The sequence below is a fragment of the Leptinotarsa decemlineata genome, unplaced genomic scaffold (genome assembly GCF_025532065.1).
Source record: "Leptinotarsa decemlineata unplaced genomic scaffold, Ldec_3_MD MMD2_tig00078422_RagTag_RagTag, whole genome shotgun sequence".
Lineage (NCBI taxonomy): Eukaryota > Metazoa > Arthropoda > Insecta > Coleoptera > Chrysomelidae > Leptinotarsa > Leptinotarsa decemlineata.
The window spans coordinates 22,733,908-22,760,367 of record NW_027412747.1 but is presented as its reverse complement, the minus strand read 5'-3'; the positions used below and the strand labels follow the sequence as shown (position 1 = coordinate 22,760,367).

Below are 26,460 nucleotides of genomic sequence, written 5' to 3'. Positions count from 1 at the left end.
CTTTCTACTACTCCATTTTGATACAAAAAAAGATGAGGGAATCTTCCAAAGAAAGGAAGGAAGTAATCAATTTGAAAATAAGTAACTTTATACATGGAAGTGTAGATCATGCAAAGAAGTAACTTTCAGACAAAAACTGAAAGAAAGTCCTCCTTAAACAGCTACTTTCATATAAACATTGAATTACACGAAAGAAAAAAATTCTTTCGAAACAGATACGTCTACGTGAACACTGAATTATACAAAAGATACTTTTCTCTACTCAGTTTGTATTTCAGACATTCGTTGTGGAATAAAATCAGATATCATTCACATGAGTTCTACTTTAAATGAATGGTAACAAATTGCACTTACATGGAACACTGTCATCCTCACTGGTATACATCGATGTTTCGCCTTAAGACACTTGCCCCAAGGCTCTTCAGTACCAAATTGGATAACATTATAGAAAATACACACAATTAATTCATGGATTACGATTTTTAATGTCACGGAATAAGCTTGATCTGCTCATGTCATCGATGACATCGTAATGACATTCATTCACCTATTTGATTCAATCCCAGCCAAGACGAATCTTATTTGAATTGAATCGGTTACATATATGAATATTGTTTTTCTCTAAACAATATAACCCCTTCAATTTATATATGTGTTTTTCGAATCTTAAATTACATTCAGTCTCCACACCAAGATTTCCTAAAGAGCTAATTGGTCACTGGTGGCTGGTAAAATGAAGTAAAGTGAGGGCTGCTGAGGTAAAAATACACGAAACATTTCTCATAGCTGTTGTTTACAAAAAAAATCACTCGTAACATTAGACAAGAGTCGAGTGATACCTCATTGAAAATCTCATGAATTCCATCCATTCAAAAATCATCTTGTGCTATGAGATGATGTGACAGATACCAAAGAATTTTTTGGGTGATTTGCAGAACGAATAATAAATAACCAACCCTTTTTTGGCTGTCATAGGCATCGACTACATTGATGACAGTCTATTGATAGATTTATATTTGTTCAAACGTGTTCAGGAAAGTAGATTTGAAGGTGATCAAGCTGCATCAACTGAATTGTTTTCATACTGATAAAATGTTGGATGAAAGTTATGATAAATTTCAATTCTGACCTAGATAAAAGTCGGCGGAATGTTTATTGCTAATTACTGATTACATGACTTTTTTAAATGATGATCTAAAAGTTTGAATTATATTATCTTCGAAATATTTTGTAATAAATTATTTAACCCAAACCCAATATAATTGGTTTTCTTGTGGCCTCATAGAAGATAATTGTTGCAAAATATAGGCTATCGAGTAAAAAAACTGTGTTATCAGAAGAAGTGATATGAAATTCGACTTTTCACCCAAAATAATTGTCATGATAAGCAAAACGGTCTGTTTTGCTTATCATGTTTTGTGAAAAAACAATGAAAAAGTATTTCCATGAATATACACTTGAAAAACTTTCAAAAATTATAGCAAAAAAATCCACAGGCAAATGACCTATTAGCTTATACTCAAGTCATTCGCATGTACAATTTTTGGAAATTATGTGCAAATTTTCAACCAACTGAATTTGATGCCTTTGAGATTATAACCTTTGATAGATCCACGAAAAACAAAATGTAGTAGATTTTTTCTTTGATAGATCCACGAAAAACAAAATGTAGTAGATTTTTTCTTATGAAATTTCTTTCAAAAATACGGGTAGAAACTTTCAGAAAAAATATCATGAAAGCAACCAATATCAAACAGTCAGGGGATCATGAAAATTATAACGAATGTGGTTTTTGAAATATCACGATTTCCATAAATACTCTTTGTTCTGTCTAATCAACTATTTTGTTGCGGGCAAACATTATTCAGAATGATTTCTGTTTGATACTGAAAATTATTGTTCTATTAATCGAAAACAATGTAGATGATACAGAAATGATATCATAGCGTCTAATTTCTCAATATTTAACACTGATGAAAAAAAAACTAAAATTAAAGAACATTCAGTTTGACTTTTTTTCATTATACAAGCTAGTTTAGAGTCCAGATGAAGGGGGGGGGGCAAAATAAAGCATTCATCCAGCGCTGTTCCAATCTAACATAGGTCATATTGGTGGTACTGGGCTGAATCTTGCTGCATTATTATCTTCAATTTTCGTTGAAGGACAGTAAGATCATTTTTATCAATATGAAATATTCCATGAGAAATTCGAAAAACAACGATTACATTATTATGTATATTATATCACAATACTGGCAGACGTCAATATGATAGGTATTTCAGATTGAGGAATACACAAACTGATGAAAAACTCCAACACGAACATGATTTATCACATCCTAACCAAAACACTGTTCAAACAGGCCTCAATCAGAAAGAAAGATAAAGAAAAAGAAGGAAAAAATCAAAAGGAGTATGTTTAAATACGTTTGAACGTTGACCAGCTGTCGTACCCCTACGAACGACAACCCTCAGAAGCCAAAAATTGTGCGAGCTAAGGACTAACGAGGTCTTACTTTTAACGTGTGATTCCCAACACGGGTTAGATGATAGCAAGTGAAAATCAATCGTTCAGCCTGAAGCTTGAACCACCGACTCACATATTGGTCGATTGAGAGAGTGAACCCACGTGGAACCGCCCGGCTACCGACCTACCAAAATATATAAATATAAAATAAATACAAAAAAAAGAAGAAATGAAACAAGAAGAGACATAATGTGTATGTATGTGAGTGATAGATAACTCGTTCATAAAACAAGAAACTATAAAAAATGAAAAAGAAATAATAAACAATGAATGAAATAGTGAGAGAAAGAAGAAAAAAAAAAGATCCAGAAAAACAAATTATTACTAACAAAATACTAACCTTTGAAAATAAGGAAGAGTGTATTTTGCATCTTGAAAATATTAATAAATTGTAGAAATTTCACATGTATAAATACTGGCAAATTGGTTAAACCAACGCTATTTGAACTCACCACAGACACAGTTGGCCTGTTTCAACAGTTTTTTGTTAGGGATATGGTGAGAGAAAAATATTTTGTAGATGGTTACTCAGTTAACATCGACAGAATAATGAAATCTGTAATGAGGTATTATGGTGCGATGAGAGTAGATCCACAAATAACGGATGGTTCAACAGAAATATTCATCATCATTAGCGACAAAAAACCTTCCTTCAAATCTCCAAGATACATTTGGAGTTGATATTCGGCTGGATGTGCTAGACACCAAGATCATAGGTCCCTACTTTTATGAGACATCATTATTGACGGAGGAATTATATTTCAAATTCTTGCCGGAGGCTCTAGTTGAGTTGTTGGAAGATTTGCCTTTGATTATTCCGAGGAAATATCAGTATTTCCAACATCATTGAGCTCTGCCACATGGCAGAACTATTTACAAAAATTTTCTCAATTCGACTATGTCGGGACTATGGCTGGGAAACAATGGTCCTATTAAATGTACTATTATAAACTACTATTCCCGTGGATCCTTCGGGAGAAGGCAGAATTAAGAGCAGATAGTTGTTGGTTCACAGATGGATCAAAAACACCTTCCGGTTCTGGTGCGGGTGTTTTCAGTCGCAGACCCAGGACAGAGTTATCTACCTGCCTAGGAACTTATGCGACTGTATATCAAGCGGAAATTTACGCTATTGATTTGTGTGCGGAGAGATTGGATAAATCCAATCTCACTCATGAGTCAATAAAAATATGCTCGGACAGTCAAGCGGAGTTGAAAGCTCTTGACTCATACCGAGCAACGTCAAAATTGGTAGCAAACTGCCAAAAACGACTCTCCTCGATAGGAAGAATTAACAGACTGTCTCTGGTCTGGATTTTTGGCCATACTGGCCTGAAAGGCAACGAAGCTGCTGACTTTCTTGCAAAGGAGGGTGCTGCAAGCTTCATTGGACCAGAACCTGTCTTTGGCATCGCTTTGAGCTTTGCCAAACAAACACTTAACACCTGGATGGCAAAAAGAGTAATGGACTTATGGAATCTTGATTTCAAACAGTTGTTGGACTGCAGTAGTGATGAACTACGATGTCTAACAGGCCTTCTTACAGGTCACTGTCATCTGAATCATCATATGCAGAGACTTGCTCCGCCTTTGTCTGGAGAATGATGGAACAGCAGAGCATATACTTTGTGCCTGCCCCGCTGGGGACCAAATCAGGTTCCTTGAGTTCGGCAGATCCGTACTTTCATCATCTGACCTAAAAGACCAGTCACCATGCACACTAATCGGCTTCGTTAAGAAGCTGGGTTTATTTGGCCGAGTGTGAATAGGTGTGAGCCACAATAAACCCTTGCGGGTTGCGGTGGAGGGTCGAATAGACTCATTCACTTTAGACTTACCTACCAACCTATTGAATGGCCATCACGTTCAACTGACTTGACCCTTCAGGAGTTTTTATTGTGGTGCTTCATTGAGACAAGGTATTCGCCACTACTTTTGGCAAATTGAGGAGTTGAAAGAAACAATAAGGAGGGCTTGCATAGGTATAACTGAACAAATACTGAAAAAATGTCTCAAAATACTATTGCAAGAGCGAATATGTGTTCAAAGAATGAAGTACGGTAGTTTAAACATTAAATGAAATATGGTGAAGGACGTAGGTGTTTATGGGTAAAAAAACCGCTTGTATTTTGGTTAACTGAAATTGGTATCATTATTTTGAACTGCCAAATGAAATTTACAATTTGATTTATTCCTAAAATATCACAAAGACAGAAACACCTCGTAATGTAATAGGTAAGTCACCCACCGAAGTTATAACGTAAAATACCATTATCTCCCTTTTTCAACGCCGATAATATATAGTTTTCTTGGGAATATGGAATTTATTCCTTGTGAAACTAACTTTTCTTATAGAAACAGCATTAACTTTGTTTGTAGTGATGAATGCGACACTCAATTCAATAAAGTTTCAACGTAATTGACATCAATTACTAAATTACCGTGTTAGGAATCACACTTTAAAAGCTAAGACCTCGTTAGTCCTCAGTTCGCACAAGTTTCTCAACTTCTGAGAGTTGTCGTTCGTATGGGGGCAACAGCTGATTAACGGGAACTGAAGAACGGAATGAAGAAGATCAAACTCAGTTTGATCTTCTTTTTGAAGATGACCACTTGCTAATCGAAACATATGTTGAGGTGTTGAAATAACGGTTTGGTGGAAAAAACTCCAGTAATATTCATTGCTACGGTGCAGCACAAGTATGATTTACTGAAATATTGAAAGATCTATGGAAAGTCAGCTGAAAAAGGTACCGATTTGAGATCTTAAAAAAAAGGGAAAATATTTCATAACATTCTCAAATTACTCACTTATCTCCCTTGTCAAGGCAGGACGTCTTCTCGCAGAGCGATTGTTCATGAAGTAAGAATAATCTATCACTTGAGACATGTCGTTTAGAAATGTTTCGGAGTTGAAGATTGAAAAAAAACGTTCAGTAAGAATCTGAAGAAAAGCACACTACGAGACACTGGAGTGGAATACTGTTTCCACTTTGGGATTCTGAGTTTATATTGGTCTCTTCGCTCGATAAAAATGCATGATGTAATTCTATTCATGAAGCGTCAGCGATAACAAGAAATGTTTAACGGGTCCAGCAATCTTAATTGTTGTTTTTAATATTGTGAATGAATTTGAAGGGATTTGTTAAGGATGAACGGCGATAGTTACTTCAAAAAATGCTGATTTGGACAAATAAGTTGATACTAGTGTCAAATAATAGAAAGAAACTATTTTAGTACTTTTGATAAGGAAGCCAATCGTGTGATTTACTATTTCTTGTGATTAGCTCTGTAGATAAGATTCCACACTGTGTTAAATTAGGAACAGACAGTATTATGTTAGCTTGGTAGCTGTCACTACCCAACTAGCAATTTCGTATTTTATAATAGTTGCGGAAACGTTTCGGAGAAACAAATTATAAAACTGCATTTCTCAAAGAAATGTTTTCAATATGTTTATAAAACTGCTATAAATAGGAGATTAATTCAATAATTAGCTTCAATAATTGACCAGATATTTGATAATTCAGGCCTATATTTTCAGTTGATAGTTTTGTGTTTTTGAAGCTGGATTTGACTCATTTTATCTACGTTTGAGGTATATATGTTCACCATAGTTCCGTCATTATGGGTAAATAAAACCAACTCTCATGGCCAAAAATTGATGCTGATAAGCTAATACGAAACCACAATTCTATGCCCGAAGCCAGTTGGTTTACAATGATGTATAAACTAAAACAAAGTCATTTGATGACCTACCAAATTGCCGAAGAAGAACTATTAGAACGAATGCTGAAGAATGACGATACAGAACAAGAAAAAATTATCAATTCTATGCAACCCAAAAAGCAAGCAGGGTTATTTTCATTCAAACAAGTTGTCACAAAAAGTGTGAAAAAGCCAGAGTTATGTATCTTTTATGGGACACCGTCTATATTACAGTAGTTATTAGTTATTCGAGGAGTTACTTCTGAATACTGTCTGTGAAACATACCTTGCTGTACCTGAATTTGTCATCATTAAAAGAGTTGTAACACGAAACTGCTTCACTCAGAACAAAATATCCAGGTTTCCTGAACAGATAACTAAAAACTGAAACTGCAAACCCTTTGTATTTTACAGTCTTCCCAATTGTGAATAATAAGGTTGAGTTACTAAACCCAATGCTTTGAAAATATTGAATTTAGTCATGAGGTACCTATATTTAATAAAAATAAAATATTTAGAAGTTGCTGAAGAACTAATTTCCATCACGACATCGATGGTGTCCCACTTGAATAACTTAACAAAAATATTCTTACTAAATACAACTGAAATTTTCCAAAGCTGTGATTAGGAATCGATGTCAGCTGGTTGTTCTTAAATGCTGCATTTTATTCTTGGTGGCAGCAAATATATATTAGCAAAAGCAATTTGATTTTATAACAGTTATGTTAGTGTTTTGGAATTGTAGTAAATATACCATACTATAAAATAGTTGGGAAATTATCATTGAAGTGACAATATGGTAATGAAGATAAAATTGTGTCTGAAAGCATTTTAATAAAATAATTTTATTAAAGCTACAGAAAACAGTTATAAAATGAGCTTGAAATAGTTTTATAACTATCATAAAATCTCGCAGAAAAGTGTTATAAAACTACTACAAAACAATTCACTTTTATAGGAAAATAAGTTTTATAAGTTAGTTGTAAAAACGTTTTTGTGATAATTCCCCGACTATTTTATAATGGTTTTTTAATTTTATTTCATAAACATTTCTATGACAAATTTATAAAACACTTTTATTGCCTACAACTGTATTGTGTTCACCGAACATATAATACAATCAATTAGCATTTTGGAAGTAGTTATGAAATACTAATAAAATAAAACTGTTGCAACACCATGGAATTATAAAACAACTTTGCTGGTTGGGTATGATACTCGTCCACCAGATTTAACTCCTCTCGATTGTTTCCTTTGGAGCAGCTGTATCAAATCGTTGTCACACACCTCATGACCAGAACTTCTGAGAAAATTGAATAGCATGAGCTAACCGATAAGCTGACATCCTCAGGAACTTTTCATTTTAAGGACAAACGTTGGAAAAACGTTCCCAGGAGGTTCATTCCACATAACCGCAGTTCACCTGATAGACATTAAAGTTCGAATTGTACTGAGTTGAACCTCAAAACGATGAGCAGCCACAGTCCGTCGCGTATTTCTGATAAGTACCGCTCTTGGTAGAATCAAATGTGCCAAGTTACTTGAAAACTTATATATATATATATATATATATATATATATATATATATATATATATATATATATATATATATATATATATAAGAACAAAAATAAGTTTGAAATAGATAACAATCATTGCTATAACACCCGTCTTAGAAATCTCTAGCAGCCTGATTTTCATCGCACATCTCTGTATCAAAGACATTTTTATTGTATTGATTGTAAGCTCTATAATATTCTTGATGATCATATAAAGTCATCCACCAATGTTCACATTTTTAAATCAAGACTGAAAAAGATCCTAATCAGTAAGTGTTGTTATTCCACAGACAATTTCTTTTTATGATAATAGTTTTTCATTTTTAAACTATATGATTAATTCATTTTTATCTATTTCTCAAATAATGACACCAATCAATATGTCAAAATTGCAATCATATATTTTGACAGATTTCTAACGTTTTGATGTGGTTTTATTTTCACGGTTTTCCAAGGGATCATCATATCTTTGCATGTTATGCCTAATATGGTTGATCAAAATCATTCGGCACCCAAGTTTCGATATAATGATGAAATAGTTTTTGTTTTGAACTAGTGATAGGTGCTGTACAAACATTTTGCCGAATATCCACACATCCGATGTAGAAATAATTATTTTTCTCATGGATTTTGAAAACTAATTTGCCACCATGATGGTCAGAAGGTTACTTGTCAACTTTCTACAGAGGAATCTGAATCGATCTACTAATATTTGAAAAAAAATCAAGTATATTAATTTGATGAATGACTATTTGTTATGCAAGTGAATAATGAAGTAACTTGTTTATTACAAGTCATAAGAGTGATGCAAAATTTGTTCAACGTCAGTGATACTACCAAATGTTTTCAAAATAATTTCGATAACATGTTGAGGAATATGAATTGTTATGGATCGGATGAAAATATCAATAAAAGATTCGAGCCTATCGTCTTTTGTTTGTATTTGGTATATATTAATGTCGATTGAATGTCAGTTACAAACTAATGAAATATTGTGCTATTTCTACTCGTTTTTCTCTTTCAGGTGCCTTCAACATCAACAATTAGGGTTGTAGCCTTGTTTTCTGAGCAGGCTGTAATAATAGCTTGCCATTTCACCTGAAGAGAGTGAAGTTGCGGTGTGAGTCGTACGTTAATGAAAGAAACCTCGTTAATCTCTGGCTTCGGTCGTGTACGACTGCGTTAGATGTTATATAAGGCAATGAAATGCCTTATGTTTTTTTACCACTTGTACAAGTAACGAAAACATTGAAAGTTTTATTTCATATTTTTCTTGATGATCTTCTACCACGTAGTAACGGCTACAAACATCAATTTATTAATATAAAATTAATTTCAACTCGAAAAAATTACTAAGAGATAAGTCATCCAAAAGTTTATATTTTCCATTTTTTATATTTTATATATTTTATATTTCCAAAAGTTTATATTTTCCATTTTTTATATTTTATATATTTTATATTTCCAAAAGTTTATATTTTCAAACATTGAATTTACGAATTATGAAAATTAAATTTCAAATAGTTCCTATACGTCTATTTTCAAGAACCGAGAAAAATGTTTTGGAAATTGTATGAATTCATCACAAAAAATATTGAAAATATATAATAGATAGATAAAATCTGTATTTGCCGTGATATTAACCATGTCTTGTGTTGACTCATGAGTCCTTTATTCGTTTTGTCATACAGAGGGGACCTGAAGAAGAAGCATCTCCACTTTGGATTCTGGAATCACTTTTATTTTTTATACATATAATATGTATATATACATATAGCATATATACATATAACATTTTGAAATGTTTTCCTTAATTTTAGAGAAAAATATTTCTATGACCCTCGAAGGTTGACTTTTTTTTTGGAATGGTCGAGCGTTCGATGGAAAAATGTGAATCATTGAGAAGACTGAACGAAATCCAATGATCATTCGAAAGTAAGGTGTGTTTTGAATATAGTTTGGTAATTTTCTACAGGAATCACTTATTTATCCAAATTCTGGCCAGAAAAAAATTATACAGTTTTCAGCTGTACCTTATTTCTTTTCGAAACTTTCCATTTATTATTTTTATAAAAAAAATATCCAAAAAACATATAAGATACCATAATGTGCCTCATTGATTTCACAACAAACAAAACTGAATTAGCTCTTCTTCGAATCTCTTGATGATAAATAATAAAATTTGTGTTGTGAAATCGATTATAGTGACAGAATTATAAACAAAATTACAAAATTTGCATAAATAAACCTTCAATTATCAGTAGATGGAATATTTATCCAAATTCATAACAATGGTTAGCAAAAAATTCATGTGTTAATGTGTTTGACGTTGCTTTGCAAAATTCCTTTCCAGAGATTTCAGCCTTGAAGATGATCCCCAAAGTGGTCGACCTACAGTAATCCATCACAAACGGTGTCTGGGAGAGTGAAAGAACTGGGCGTCAGTAACCATGCGATTTTGAAGGTTTAAAACGTATTGGAAATGTCAAAGAGCTAGAAAAGTGGATGCCTCACGATTTGAATTGTCGACAGAAATTATCAAATGGTCGGACACCGATAAGTCACCCATGCACTTTCCAAAGGCGAACACCTACCAAAATAAGGACTATATCGGTGGATTAGGTCCTTGCGACCATGGAATTGTCCAGCGAGAACACCCGATTTCAATCCATTAGATTTTTTCTGTGGAAAATGTCCAAAGAAATAGTTTAAAAAACACCCGAGCGTTCGAGAGATGAATTGATAGAAAGTATTACCCAAACATTTGAAGATTTGGATCCCAATGAAATCAGATCTGCTATGTCGAAAGCAGTCAATACCTGCAATCTGAAGTGCTTGGAAGTGAACGGCCAGCGAGTCGAACATATTTTGAAATATTTCACAAGATTGTTTTACTTCTTCATAATCATTCATATCAATATTTTCACTTTCAGGTTCTTTCGTGTTATTCAAAGTTTACCCAAATATATTGAAAGTGTTCTAAACTCGCACACATTTCTTGAGGTTCATTAGCGGTAAATTCGGAGACCTTTTATGGAACTTTCTGCTGATAATTTCATCACACTGCCCAAAAATAATGAACAAATTCCTAAGAACTTCATTTGAATAGTATTGTTTAATCGTTTTGAAGGTTTTGAAACTTCTGAAGTGACAATGTCAATACTATTAAAAGAATATCACAACGTTACTGTCGAATAGTAATCACGGCTTGCTTGCAAAATACCGAATACAAATACCATTCTGAAGTCCAAAACTTGACTAGTTAGATATACGCATGATATATATAAAAAGGAAGCAAATGTTAACAGCTTTCTGAATTTGTAACACAGGATTCATTTGAAATAATCAACTTTCAGTCACTTTTTCGAACAAACGAGAACACTGCATTTTTTTACCGCTCTGTATTGAAGTAATGGAGATTATGCTGAAGTGTGGGAAGCCTCATCAAACTCCAAATCAAATTTCGTATCATAGTATTCTTCAACTCAAAGATATCAGTATTTTTAAAGGTCATGATTTCCTAAGAAAAAAATTGAAATTAATTCATATTTCGAAAACTGTAACAAATATGTATATCAAGTAAAGTTGTCATTTAATTGTGGTAGATTCCAGATTCCAGATTGTTTAATTGTTGTAGATACAGGGTGTTCCATTTGAAAAATCAATGTTGCTGCTACTTTCTAATGGAAGTGGCAACACAGCATTATTGAAAATATTTCAGTTGGGTAGAGAATGTCCGAATATGCTTTAAATTATATTTTGAAAGTGATACGTTGTCTGGTTCACAAGAAACGTCTAAATAGATGATGAAGAACTTCAGAAGACTAGAGAAGAAAAAGGAAAAAAGCGAAGAAACAAAAGGAATATAATTATGTACTATAGGTAGCTGATTATCAACTCCTCCTGGGCTGAATTGGATGATTCTACCTGTGCCTTCAACCCTCTAGCGAGGGTGAGTAACAACCCTAAAATTTTAAATGGAAAGTGGGGTCGAGTGATATATCATTTGAAAGGGCATAAAACTATTTTTCCAATGATACCTAATTTGTTGTATTTACCTGAATAGTTATAAAAAAAGCAAGAACATTTACTCGATATTTTTGGTGTTAATGAAAATGCGGAAAAAACGGCAGTTTTATCACTGCTACATCCCTCAATTTCTCTCGTGCGTTTTTTGGTTCAAATAACAACAGCAGATAAGTGTACAAAAAGAATGTAGGCAAACGTTCATTAATTCAGTTCGGTTGCTTTTGAAATTATTTCAACTTTACTGTAAAAATAGTTTATTCCATTCCTGAACGAGTTGAAATTGTTAAACTTTATTATTAACATAATAGTTGTGTTAGACTTACTGCTCGCTTCTTTAATAACAGTCATTCCGGGAAAAATGTGAATGATTCGTACGTTGCCAAGTTAGTCCAAAAGTTTGTCGATACCGGATCTGTCTGTAATGTGAAACACCAGCCACGGAAACCGATCAGAAATGAAGCAGTGGAAGTCGCTGTTTTGGGACATGTTGAATTGGATCATACTCAAAGTACCCGTCAGCTTGCTGTAGCCTCAGGTGTCTCCCGTTCGTCCATAATACGGATATTAAAAGCCTATAAATTTCATCCGTACAAAATTAAATTAGTACAGGAACTCAATGAAGATAATCCTGATATAAGGCTGCAATTTTGTGAACAACTGAGCCAGCTACTAATTGATGATCCGCACCTATCATTCAACAAGTGCTTTTCCGATGAGAGTACTTTTTTTTAATGGAGCTGTGAATAGGCATAATTGCCGTTACTGGGATGACAGTAACCCACACTTATTCCGAGAGGTCCATACCCAGTACCCTCAAAAAAGCAATGTCTGGTGTGGCATACTAGGTAGTCATTTCGTAGGGCCACTTTTTATTCCTGGGAATTTAACTGATGAGGTCTACCTGAACATGCTTGAAGATACAATTGATCCTCTCATAACAGAAATAATTGAAAATGACCAAAATCATAATGATGATCGGCTTCATTTCCAGCAAGATGGAGCACCTCCTCACTATGTTGCTCCGGTAAGAGAGTTTTTAGATGACCGGTTTCCTGGACGGTAGATTGGAAGGAGAGGCCCCATCGAATGGCCAGCCAGTCACCAGATTTATCGCCTTTAGACTTTTTCCTTTGGTGACACTTGAAAAATAAAACAATCAGAATAAATTTGTTTACGCTGATGAGTGATTTGTTGAATGTCAAACTGATTTTGTTCGTATAAAATGTAGCCCCCCAATTCATCCAGCCTATAATAGTATTCATTCACAATATCATGTCAATAGTTCAGCGCTACGGTAAAACAAACGTAAACAAAAACATATATACATACGTAGACCGCCAAAGTCGTAACCCTTCCTTATGGTTTTGAGTGGTAGGGTTAAAACGGATATTTCAAATAGACAAATAGTCGCCACTTCTAAGCTATTGAATCGTTCAGATTTGTTGCATCAGAAAATGATGAAATTTCAATCGATGTACGTCATATGGTTCCGTTTCGATGTTGATTTCGTCATGCTCGATATTCTGATAACGAATAATAACAACGACAGGAAGAACGTTATTGCATTTGACAATCTATCTATACTAATATAAATGTGAAAGATTGTGAGGATGGGTGTATTTCTTGAACAAATTCATTTCCAACAATATTTCAATAATCACAAACTAATTTCTTAATTACAACACTTAGCAACTAACGCCTAATTTATTTCCACTATTTGAATTTCTTGTTTAGCCTCTCGATTCACTTTCTGAACTGCCCTCTTGGGGCTTATATCGGTAAAGGTCCTTTCTAGAATTCTGTAGCCGTTTCGGTACTAGAATGTTACCGGGGATTCCCGACAGCATTCTTTTGAGGTGAGGTCATTTGTTTGTTCGATGAGTCGGCTGGCCTATCGGTCAGGGGCGGCTTCAGATTGTCATTTCAAGAATTTAATATAGATAAACGTTTTTTGCACCAAGTAATTTGGACGAATCGTTTGAAAGTTATCACTTGGTGCAACGTAGTAAGCCATTATGAGTCGCGTCTACTGTAAGACGACGGAAGATGTGCGGGGGTGGAGGGGCGGTCTAAGCAATGAAGCGACATCTCCGAGAACGCAACCCAAACGCGGACAGACGTCGTTGACGGTTGTGTTAGTTTTGCGAATTTCTATTTATTGTTTAGTGCAGTAGGCATATTTTTTCAGTTACTGTAATTTTCAAATTAAAATATAAATTACTAGCTGTTGCCCACTCTTACAGCCAAAGCTACTGAACCTAGAATCTTGAAATATGCAGGTAGGTTCTTTGTATAGCGTAAATAACCATAAAGAATGGGAATAAGGAATCAGGATTGTATTGAATTTCGTCAGTTTTGAAGATGGAAACCTGAAGTTTTAGGTTGATAAAACTGTAACTGTAATTTAATGTGTTTCGTTGTCAACGTTTCGTATTTAATCGAATACTTCTTCAAGGTTCCCAAAAGAGATTTTCCGTGATGAAAATATTACTCATCTTAGGAAACATCAGACAATTTAGATATATGATGAAATAAAATATAGTATCGAAATATTTCAGACCAACACTACACAAATAACATGAAACTCGCGAAAGTTTTTGTCAAAAATTCAATTAAAATCCAAGAGATTAGCAAGAAAGCATTTGTTTTTCCGAAAATAATGGATTATTTTACCCAATCAACCTTTTTAGAAATAAATCATTGGATTACTAGACCAGTTGACAGCAAAAAGCTTTATTTAGCGAATTGATTTGTGGATAGTTATAAACAAATATTTTTCAATATGAAAAAAGGGCATCAAGCTCCCCGTTGAATTTTTAGAAACAATACATTGTTGGGCTGAGTTGACGAAATCAAGTTTGTCAAAATTATAGCTCTGGAATGGGTAACTTTTTCCTAATTTAACCCAATACAAGCAAATGTGTATCTGATAAATTGGTTAAGGCTTTCACAGCCGAGATTTTAAGTGTTACTATCTCAATTCGGGTTTAAAGGCCGACGTAATTTGGAACTGCAGTTCCAAACTGCAGTTCCGAATGGAGATAGTAACACTGAGAATTTGCATCACTTTTTGTTACCGGTCTATCCATACTATCTCTCCTTATTTAGGACCCACTGTATAAAAAAACAAACTGTAATACAATAGATATTCTATTCTATTTCTATTTTTAAATAATTATCTTCAGTTTGATCTAGCTCAACTCTTTGAATGTAATGATGAATCTTGTAATTTCTGTAATTGGAACTTTCGTTCTGTTGAGTTGCCAAAGCTGTAAATAAATAAAAATAAATAAATGAATAAATTACATTTCAACTGACATTTTCTTCCCAGCAATTGAGGCGCAAATTTTATGTGGCTCCTGTTCTACTCGAAAAATCAACCAAGCATTTGGCAATGATAGTGTTAATGAACGCTCTATTCGAGCCTCGAAGATGAGCCCCTAAATGGTCGACCTACAGTAATCCAGGATGAGGATTTGATGACCCTGGTGGAGACTGACCCATCACGAACGGTTCGTGAGACGGGGGTAATCACTGATGTATTACAGTTTGGAGTAGATTTATAAAGACTGACAAAACTTTTGAAACAACACTACATAATATTCCATAAAAACTTGTTGGTTGAGAAAAAAATTACCTAATTCCCATAATAATTCCTCTTCCCTTTTTGATGAAACGGTGCTGATAAAATGAGAGTAGTTGATTCCTTCAGAATCGATTCCTTCGGTACCGTCAACTCCAGCCATTTTTGAAAAGGAACTACCTACACTATTGCACCATTTATGAAACTACCAACAATTGCTTTTCACTTCACTTAATTTATATGTTAAAATACTCTTATCAATTTTCATAATAATTAATTACACCAAAAACTTTTGTGGAACAATATCATTGGTGTCGTTCATGAAATTCAAATGAACTTACTGTTTGTTGCCAGGTTTCACTAAATAATACATATTTATTTCGGAACTAGCTAAACCGGTGAACCTTGTATGGCCATAGATGTGTCAAATTATTAGCTGAGTTACATTGACTTGTTTGTAAAGTATGAAGTCAAGTCATAATAACACGTTCAGTGCCGTCAGGTGATTTTCCTAGCAGTTCATTTGCTGTCAGAAAAACAGTGGTGATTTGATAATCAGTCTAGAAAGTAAACTGACGAAATTTCAACTCGTGAACAATAATTCAAAATAATTCAAAGAACAAAATAGTAGATTTAATGCAAAAAGGGTAGTGGCAACACTGATCACTGCACCCCTCTCGTGCGACTTCTTCATACTGCTCCTTGGCCGAGATAAAATAAAAATTAAATCAAAACTTTCAATCCTTCGATAAAAGACAAAGTCTGAAATAAATGTCATATAAATAAAAGGGACCTACTAAATATACCACCTACCGTTTCAATTTTTCATTCTTCATTTCGGTAAAAATTGCAAATTTTTCAAGTAAAATTCATCGATCATTTCAAAATCGACTCTTGGTAATTTGACGGGAGTCAGCTTTAATAAAACTAGGCTCAACATTCATTTTGAAATTATTTTAACAAAATACGAAGTTTGTGGAAACCATTAACATTAGAAAGAGCACATTGTTGCATACACTACAGAGGGCGCTGGCTGACTGGATGACAATATGGCTAATATACCAGTAACGTTGAATTTCTTAACTTTTGGCGGGTGGCATGAATGCATGATTGACTTATTTGATTAGGGTTCATGAGCATTCGAAAACCATTAGAAAATACAGCTCGTTTAATTCTATTTAGATATAACTTGTACTATATCAGTTATCAAGGCAAATATTATTGTCCATTTTTATGCTTAATTCGTGGATTCGAGCGATCTTATTATTGTATATTTATTTGTTTGCTGGCTTCATTCTTTAAAAAAAAACGACCATTCTGCTTGTTTTTGAAACATTGAGTTTCAACTTTTTCTTAGCTGACAGCTCGCGTGGGAACAATTCGTTTTTCCATCGAGTTCAGTTTGTGTATGTTTTAAAAGTGTTTAAGAGATATATTTGAATATTAATATGGTGGTAGAAGTACTGGTTGTGTAGGCTTCACAACCAGTACTTGTACTTCCCTACATTAGAGGATTATGGGAAAGGATAAGAAGGATTAGGTCCAAGTATAACATCAAGACCTGCTTCAGATCTGGGAACACTATCTGTAGCTTCACAAAAACCAGGCCACCAAACGCGGACTGCGATTCCAAGAATTGTATTTACCGGATACCCTGCGAGTGCGGAGAATCATACATCAGTGAAACTAAGAGACCATTGACAGTTTGCATTGCTGAGCAGAAGAAACATACACAGCAAGGAGAAACCAGCAAATCAGGAATATCAGAACATGTTTGGACCCATCAACATCGAGTGATCCCAAGCTGAGATCATTCACAGAGGGGAACATTGGTTTAGGAGAACATTCAAAGAAGCCGCGTATATGTTGTCCAACAACGCATTTAAGTCAAGCTAGTGTAGAGATACGTAACATATGGAAACCTCTAATCAAACGAAAGACGACCAACTCCCGCCAAACGGTCATCTCTCGCTAAAAACCTATGGAGCGGAGAGAGAGAAAAAGGGATAGGTGGAAGCACTCGGATGGCCTATAAATAGCCGGATCTCGGAGGAATAAGTCCAGTTATAACCCGAAGACGATTGTGGATACTAACAATCGAAACGTCGTGACATAACTTGGTTTTAAATCTTTTAATTTTTTTTTTCGTTTTTTGTTAATAATAATTTTTAAATTTCAGCTTTTATTATTGTTTCAATTTTTATTTTTTGGTTGTTGTTTGGTTTTATGTTATTTTTTAGTAATTTCAGTTTTTTTGTTCGAATAAAATTGTTGTTTTCGGTTAATCTTTTTAAAATTTTTCAGCAATTTCAAATCAATTTATGTTATTATTAGACAATGGAAGTCCGAACTGATGAAATACATCACGAAACATTGTCAACCACCTTCAAACAAACTTGATTATTTCTATTGTTCCTATTGATCAATCGAACAAGAAGCGGGAATAGGGCCGTGACGTCACCACTCTACCACATTCGATTTTTAATCATTGATTACGAGAAAACTACGGTACTTAGAGAGATGAAACAAATTGCACTGTTTTTAAATTTGAAATTTCTATAAAGTGAACTATAAACCAAAAATCATGAAACAAGCCCATAGCTTCGTTGTTAAGCATTTCATCTTCTTGCTCGCGGCATTGTGATTAATACTGAATTGGATATTTGCTTCTATTAGGCCATAATATTTACAAACGTCCTAACCGTCCTAACCTAACAAACCGAATGTTGTTAAATTCAAATTCAACTTCAAATTCTTCATTGGTGCTAGGACACAAGGGTGTTTATACGAGTCATTTCAATTTGTACATGAAACCATTACAAAAATAATAGGAACAACAGAGCTTGGAAAAGGAGATAAAGTTGCACTTGAAAGTCTGACGGTCATTAAAATCAGGTCAAAATTTGTATAATTGAGTTGTTCTGAAATGTAAGAGTAGCATTCAGAAACTCATTGTCTCATCTGTCAGAGAATTGGTACATGGGATGTATCTTCCACGCTTGGGGCTTCAATTGTCACATATAACAATAGTGTGAATCTCCATTTTTGATACTATATTTGAAATCGACTTTTGTAATTAATAGAAATTATCTCACCCAATTCCCTGGTCAATGATGGCAATCTTCTTGCAGATACATTACTGATAAAGTTGAAGTATGGAAGTTCCTCGTTAGTATCACTTTTTTCTGTTCTTGAAATTTTGTGATCTGTTTGAATTTTTGTTTAGTTTCAGATCAGAAATTAATTAAAAACTATTAACAAACCTGTAGTTAGTTCATTATCCATGTTTTTGTTTGAGACGCTCGATGTCAAATGGTCAACCTTGGTGTAACATTCATAGTTTCAACGTAAAATTACAATGTTCCAAAAACACTGGAATGAATTAAAATATCGGCTAACAGATAAAATTCACAACACAAGCTTAAGTTATTAAATACTTACCGGCACAAATGTACCTACTGAGAAAGTAATCGAAAAAATACGAATAAAATGCTTTTTGCAACTTTGAAAGAAACATCAAACTCGGGTCAAGAAATAATATTATATAGGGCGGCTAAAAGACCTATTTTGCCGTGGCTATTTTTCAAATGGTGAGATTTGTCAAAGCTGCATATACGTGACTGATGAATCAGAAATGGAGACGTATTTCGTGTAAATAATTCAATTGTAAATTGCAATTGAATTTCTTCGTCTATTTTACATAACAATCCCCTTTGTTTGAATACACAAATACAATTGAATATTTCTTTACATAGACGACTAAATTACCCAATTGAAAATCAACATTTCTCAAAATCCCAATTGAATAGTTCTTTGCTCACCTTGAATAATTTTTACGTATTGTGGTTACTACATATGTCATTTGTCAAACTGAATATGTTCTATAATTATTGATGACCTTATGTCTATGTAAAATTTTCACTTCTTTTTCCTCCTCGTACTCGTCATTGAGCACGCTGGAAATAATTTTATAATTTTCAAACAAAATATTAAATATGTTAAACCCATTTTGAAAATATTTCGTAGAGACATTTCATAAAATATTCATAAGTTCGTAGAATAGATGCAAAAAACACATAAAAACACAGTTTCGAATGCCGAGTTGATTATATCGTCTTCAGTTTTTCGAGAAAATTCATTTAGAACACTGGGTCTAGCACTGTTCCTTGAGGTACACCACATATTATTAGGTATGTGTGCTGTTTTATTACATTTTCCATTCCTCTCAATAACATTTCAATAGTTTAGCTATATCTCTACGACGTTTCTCTAATTTGAGCAATAAACCTTAAAATTTACTTTCGATAATAAGATTTTATACTGAAGTAAAGATATTAAAAATCGAATACTGAGATCATTCCGATAAAAAAAGTGGATAATGCAATAGAGATAATTGTATTTATTATATTTATACTCTATTTTTATTGAATAGTATGTGAGAAACATCATTTATCGCTTTCTGTGGTCTGTCAATCGAGTAAAATCAAGTTTATATGCTTTTCATCGCAGTACTAGATCTTTCTAGCGGAATAAAAGTAGGTTTCGTCAGTTGCAAACTGTTTTCCAGAAATCGTTTCATAAATATCACTTTTTCAATAAAATTCAATCCTTATTAACAAATATTTTTCATTTTGGGAAAGTTCAACAACTGAAGTGCCATCTGGTAGATGGAGTATTGAATAATTGCTTTGAATTTCATTTTTGGAGACCGTTCCGAATAGTATACTACTATTGGTAATGAAGTTGAGTATTTTTACTCACTTGGAAATATTGTTTTTCGTCTACTGCCCTATAGATGGCGAGACATCCATATATTGGAAACGCTCAAAGTTGGTATTAGGTGAATTACCCATAATTGAGAAACGTATATTGAATATAATAACACCGTCAAAGTAAATGTTGTATTGTTTAATGCTGCCGGCGCATGTTTTTGAACATATGAGGCTGGGAGTTTCGCATTTCAAAACACCGTACAAAACATTCAATATTCGAGAGCATTCTACATTTCACGATATACCGGAACATTCTGGAATATTGTGGAATGTTCGTAAATGAGATTATTCATGTTGAGAAGGAACTGCTTTTCACTATATGCAATTCTTTATGTTTTCGTATGTATGATCTACACGGTTGTTTAAAAAATGTGCTTTTTATAAAAAATATAACTATTGAATTGAATGTTTGGGAATATTCTGGAACATTCCTAAACTTTCCAGGTCATTGTGAAACATTCTAGAACAGTCTAGAATGTTCTCCGTCTAACTCTTGTGGTTCAAAGTTTATACTTCTATTCCAACTACCACATACACTCATGAACTACGCGAAAATGTGAAAACCGATAAAAAATCCCTTCGGTGGTTTTTTATTGAAGGAAGCGTCACATCCAAAAGTATATATACCGCAACTTGTGTTTCGCTATACAATTCCTTCCCCAGTTGTGTTCAATCTATGCTTGAGAATAGCTTTCTCAGACGTGTTCATACTGTGAATACGTCTGAGGAAGCTACTGCATAACGAAACAGGTGTTGCGGTTTTGCGAATATGAACACGTATGAGGAAGCTATCCTTCATGGTATAAACACGCCTGAGGAAGCTATATCATAGCGTGTTGCGGTTTGTAAGTATGAACACCACTGAGGAAGCTATTTTAAGTGTATGAACACTTATATCGAAATATGTGTTGTAGTTTTGAAGGTATGAACTCGATTCAGGAAGCTAATCTTCCCAATATGAACATGTCTGAGAAATCTTCTTGGTATGAACTCGTCTAAGGAAGCTATTCTTAATAGCATGAACACGACTGAGGAAGCTAGTCTTCATAGTATGCACAAGCCTGAGGAACTTCATAGTATGTACACGACTGAGGACGCTGTTGCGATTTTTTCAGTATGAACACGTTTGAGGAAGCTACTCTCCGTAACATGAACACGAATGAGGCATCTATTACGGTTTTTCCAACATGAACACGCGTAAGGAAGTTATTCTCCATAGTACCAACACGCCTGATGAAGCTATTGTTACGGTTTTGAAGGTGTGAACACGTCAAACCTATCGCGTTTTTTTCAGTATAAACTCGTCTGAGGAAGCTATACGTAATGTCACGAACACGACTGAGGGAGCTATTCTTCATAGTATTTACACGCCTGAGAAACTTCATAGTATGTACACGCTTGAGGAATTTCATAGTATGAACACGCCTGAGTACGCTGTTGCGGTTTTTTCAGTATGAACACGTTTAAGGAAGTTACTCTTCATAATATGAACTCGAATGAGAAATCTATTACGGTTTTTCCAGTATGAACACGTCTAAGGAAGCTATTCTTCATAGTACGAACACGCCTGATGAAGCTATTATATAGCGGAACACGTGTTGCGGTTTTGAAGGTATGAACACTTCTCAGGAAGTTTTCTTCATGATATGAACATGCTTCTGAAAGCTATTGCGGTTTTTTCAGTATAAACTTTTCTGAGACAGCTATACGTAATGACATGAACAAGACTTAGGAAGCTTTTCGCCATAGTGTGAGCATGAATGAAGAAGCTATTGCGGTTTTTTAGTATAAACACGTCTGAGAAAGCTATTCTCCATAGTATGAACACGCCTGAGTAAGCTATTCTTTATATCATAAACACGCCTTTGGAAGCTATTATGTAGCAAAACACGTGTTGCGGTTTCGTAAACTGTTCAGTGAAAAATCATCATTATTCATCAAGAATTCAATAGATTCATCAAGTGTTGACCGATGCCATTACATAAATAGTGTATTACTGTTTCCCTTGAAAAGTTGATTGATTTATATATACGAGAAGTTACACTGTCAACATACTATTTTGATTCAATATGGAGATATTACTGCAATTGAATTCGACATACTATATTCAAACTAAGTTCGTTAGAATCTAATTCTACACACGCGAATCCTCTGAAACTTCAGAAGTCATATAAACATGTTGAGAAAACGAGTCGCGCTTCGAAAAAGCTAAATCGGGCAATAACCAGTTATCGCAATGAACATGAATGAGAAAGCTATAGCGGTTTTTTAGTATAAACATGTCTGAGAAAGCTATTCTCCATAGTAAGAACACGCCTGAGGAAGCTATTCTTTATAGCATGAACACGCCTTTGGAAGCTATTATGCATCGAAACACGTGTTGCGTTTTGCAAGTATGAACACGCCTCAGAAAGCTATTCTTTATGGCATGTACACGCCTTTGGAAGCTATTATGTAACGAAACCGTGTTGTGGTTTTGCAAGTATGAACACGTCCGAGGAAGCTATTCTTCACAGTATGAGTACGCCTGAGGAAGCTATATCATAGCGAAACACGTGTTGTCGCTTTGTAAAATATTCAGTGAACATTACTATAAAGTGTTATCAGACTAGTATTGTCCAATGTCCAAAACCCCTCGAAAAGTTGACTGATTTATATATACGAGAAGTTACACCGAAAACATACTATTTTGGTTCAATATGGAGATATTCCTGCTATTAATATAATCAAAGTAAGTTCGTTAGAATCTAATTCCACGCAGGCGAATCCTCTGAAACAGCAGAAGTCGCTTCGAAAAAGCTAAATCGGGCAATAATCAGTTAACGCAATGAAGACGATTAAAATCTAAGAGTGCAAATTAAAAGATGTTAATGAATTTTCAGCAGTGGAATTGAAATCAGTTTTCGATTCGCGTCTCATTTCCAAAGTTATCGGAAATTATCGTTCTTATTCCAACGGTGGATGTTACTTTAAAAAAGCACCTCGAATGATGATTCGAAATCGTGATGGAGTTATTTCTCTCGGCAGTTTTCGAAATGAGCGGATATCACGTCATCTGATGAATGAGCGTTATGAAGAATGTTGATTTTATTTTATCAAGACCTAATTAGGAACTGTGGGCTAATTATTCCAGATGAGAATCTTTCGCGGGGCGACTTTATGGGAATTGTGAAGTTTGGTATTCGAGATTTGAGAGATTTTTTGATGAGAAACCAACAACTTCTGAGGAGAGTCAATTACTGATAAATATAAGTGAAAAATGATATTATTTTTCACACCATCACGTGGTAATATTTCATCATTTGTCAGTTGAAACTTGGAATATGCGTCGGTGGTATGGAACCCTTACTACCACACTTATCAATATGCTGGAAGTTTTTAGATTTGCATACGAATTAGGAATCCATGTGTACTCTTGTGTACAGAATAATTGAAACTGAATTATGCTTTTTGTTCAAGTTGCTAGCTGGTGAAGTTTTTACTCTAGAGCTCGTGTCTTATATTGACTTTGAAATTAATAGCTCTGGTACTAGGTTGAATGACACCTTTCATATTAAACACCATTAGGAATGTCAATAAAGTAGATATGAACTACTTCGACATACCCTTTTCTACTTTCAGACGAAAACTGAAGAATATAAAAGGAAAAGACATACACTTGGGTCGATGATACTGTTTGAATTTGTGATCTTATTTCATTAAGAGTATATTAATATTCATGTGTAGTGAATGTATAGTTTATATATTCAAAAGGTTTCATGAGACCACAATTTTGAAATAAATGGAGGATTTCCTTGCAAAAGTCATAGTCTTGCCTATGTTTAATTATAGTTCATTTTTCTGACACCAACCATGTAACTCAGTGCTATCGTTCTGTAATGATATACAATCAGAGTAGCCTTCAATTTCCCTGAAAATCTTCATATCATCAGCAAAACGTAGTTTTTTAGAGTTGATACTATCAGAAAAGTTATTAGCGAACAGAAGAAATAATAGTGGGCCCAAGTTTGAACCTTGAGGTTCCCCGGAAGTTGCATTAAATATAAATGATTTGATTTCTTCGTTTTTTACAAATAATTTTCTCTCACTAAGCTATGTTTCAGGAGATATTGGAGGCTCATCGAAATGCCATGAGCATCATGAATAATTTCATGAGCAATTGATGATGTGAAACCCGATCAAATGGTTTGTTGAAGTCTGTATACACAAAATCAACTTGTTTACGTTGGTCCAGTTTGTGAGAAATATATTACGTAAAAATACAAAGATTTGATGCAGTGTTTGTGTTTCTTACGTGTTCATAAATGAGGTCAGATAAAATAGTTTCAACTAATTTCGAGTACACTGATATGGTAATCGGTCTATAATTTCTTGCCGGTTATAATTTCGGAAAGTGGCAATTTTTTAGCATGAGGTTATAAATGTAACAAGAGGAAGATTCCTCTTGAAGATGATCACTTGGTGATCGAAACACGTGTCGAGGTGTTAAAATGACGGTAATATTCAATATGATTCTTAACAAGTTTGACTGGAATGCCATCTGGTCCAACTATTAATTTATTTTGGTCGAGCTTTTGACACTCTAAACTTTGATCTACTTCTCGCCATTTTAAACTATATGGGATTATGGGGTAGTGCTATCAAACTTTTCGAATGTTACATCAAAAATAGGGAACAAAAGGTGTACCAGGGTTGAATTCATTCAAACTATCTAAAACTTAGGTCAGGTGTGCCACAGGGTTCAATATTGAGTCCACTATTGTTTACAATTTATTCATCAAACATGTTGCGTAGCATGTACAGTTATTAACAATGATCTCGAGTCACTTGTTGAGTTGGCAAGAGATCACTGTCTACTACTAAATGCCACTAAATCGAATATCATACTTTTCGGATAAAAAAGAATCGCCAAAAAACAAGTGAATCTCTCACAATCACGATTGATAATGTTCCTTCACGACCCACAAATGAATGCAAAAATCTTGGGAGTTATAATCGACTCTGACTTGCGGTTTCAGAAACATATAAACAAACAAATACAACTTGCTCAGAAAACTGAAACTACAAAACTCGTGTCTACGGCTCATTCGCGGAATTAGGAAATATCAAAGAATATCCCATAAGTTATGGGATACGGGGTGGATCACAAATGAAAATAGACGATTATTAAATACTGCTAATTTATTTAACAAAATTATACAAACCAAAACGCCGACTTATCTGTACAGGAAAATCACTTTTCGTACTGATGTTCACAATCTGATAACCAGCTTTAAGGGAACTCTTACCCCAGCTAGTTTTAAAACTGAATTTTTCAAGCGATCTTTCAGCTATAATATATGCCAAATGGTCAACCAGCTACCAAAAGAAATAAGAAATTCAGTACTTTCTGTTTTACGGAAAAGATTCAAACTCTTTCTGTTCGACAGCCAACTTTAAGTATAAACTGCCTAACCCTATACATTTTTCATCATTATGAGACCAAAATAAGTCTCAGTAATGGACGTCTTCTCCAGCATCTTGATAGATATTTGAACTATCCCATTTTTTTCATGTATTACTTTCTTTTTGTCTTAGTTTAAGTAGAATCTTTTTGAGGTTGAGTGGAAGAACAACTTAGTAGCACTTTTGCTGAGTTGAACTTCGCTTTTTTTATATCAGCAACTAGCTCTGTAATTTATCAAAATATTTGTATGTAACTACAACTGGGAAAAAATAAAAACGATTATTATTATTATTAATTTATTGAAAGCCGAGATGGTGTCATTTTCCGAATTTCACGGAGGTGTAAGTAATTACTGGTGTTGAAACATTCTCCAATACTCAATTTGTATCTTATGTTTTAATCAAAATCTATCTGTTTTACCAGATTCAATCATTTATCTCAAAAGTTTGTCATTATCTACTGTTTTATGAAGGAAATTGTAGAATAGTTTAATCTATCAGTTCGACTGATGAAGCTACCGTGTGGTGAAACGCATTTTGAATAAAATTCATTGTGAAAATTATATAAACATTATTATGGATAGTATTGACATAAAATAAAATCTCATTACTGAATATTTCTAATGACAATTTCCTAGAAACTAATTATTGAACCCATTCCAAAAAGTGGTTTCCACCCATGACAAACCACTCCAGACTAATTATCATATTTATAATCAAAAGCGAAATTTTGTTATAACTGCAGCAAAAAACGCTAAGAGCAGAAATTACATCGCGCACAATTACATTGTGTTGGCCCCTCGCAAAATCAATTAAGTTCATGCCCCTCTATTACG

General features: G+C 34.0%; 1 protein-coding gene across 4 annotated transcripts in view; it reads right to left on the bottom strand.

The window, feature by feature from the left end:
* LOC111510450 (aromatic amino acid aminotransferase DDB_G0287711) overlaps positions 1-18,808 on the bottom strand; it is a 28,080-nt gene extending 9,272 nt beyond the window's left edge. Inside the window, exons 1-2 of one of the 4 annotated variants that reach the window (XM_074186361.1) lie at positions 18,671-18,808; positions 18,503-18,613 (exon numbers count right to left, since the gene is read on the bottom strand). In XM_074186361.1, coding sequence (XP_074042462.1) covers positions 18,503-18,613; positions 18,671-18,692 — 133 coding nt within the window. In that variant the 5' untranslated portion in view covers positions 18,693-18,808. Of the gene's footprint in view, positions 1-354; positions 401-5,338; positions 5,521-15,461; positions 15,603-18,502; positions 18,614-18,670 lie in introns of those variants that run through there. The other 3 variants (XM_074186362.1, XM_074186363.1, XM_074186364.1) reach the window with 3 other exon arrangements.
* Between the last annotated feature and the right edge of the window lie 7,652 nt (positions 18,809-26,460).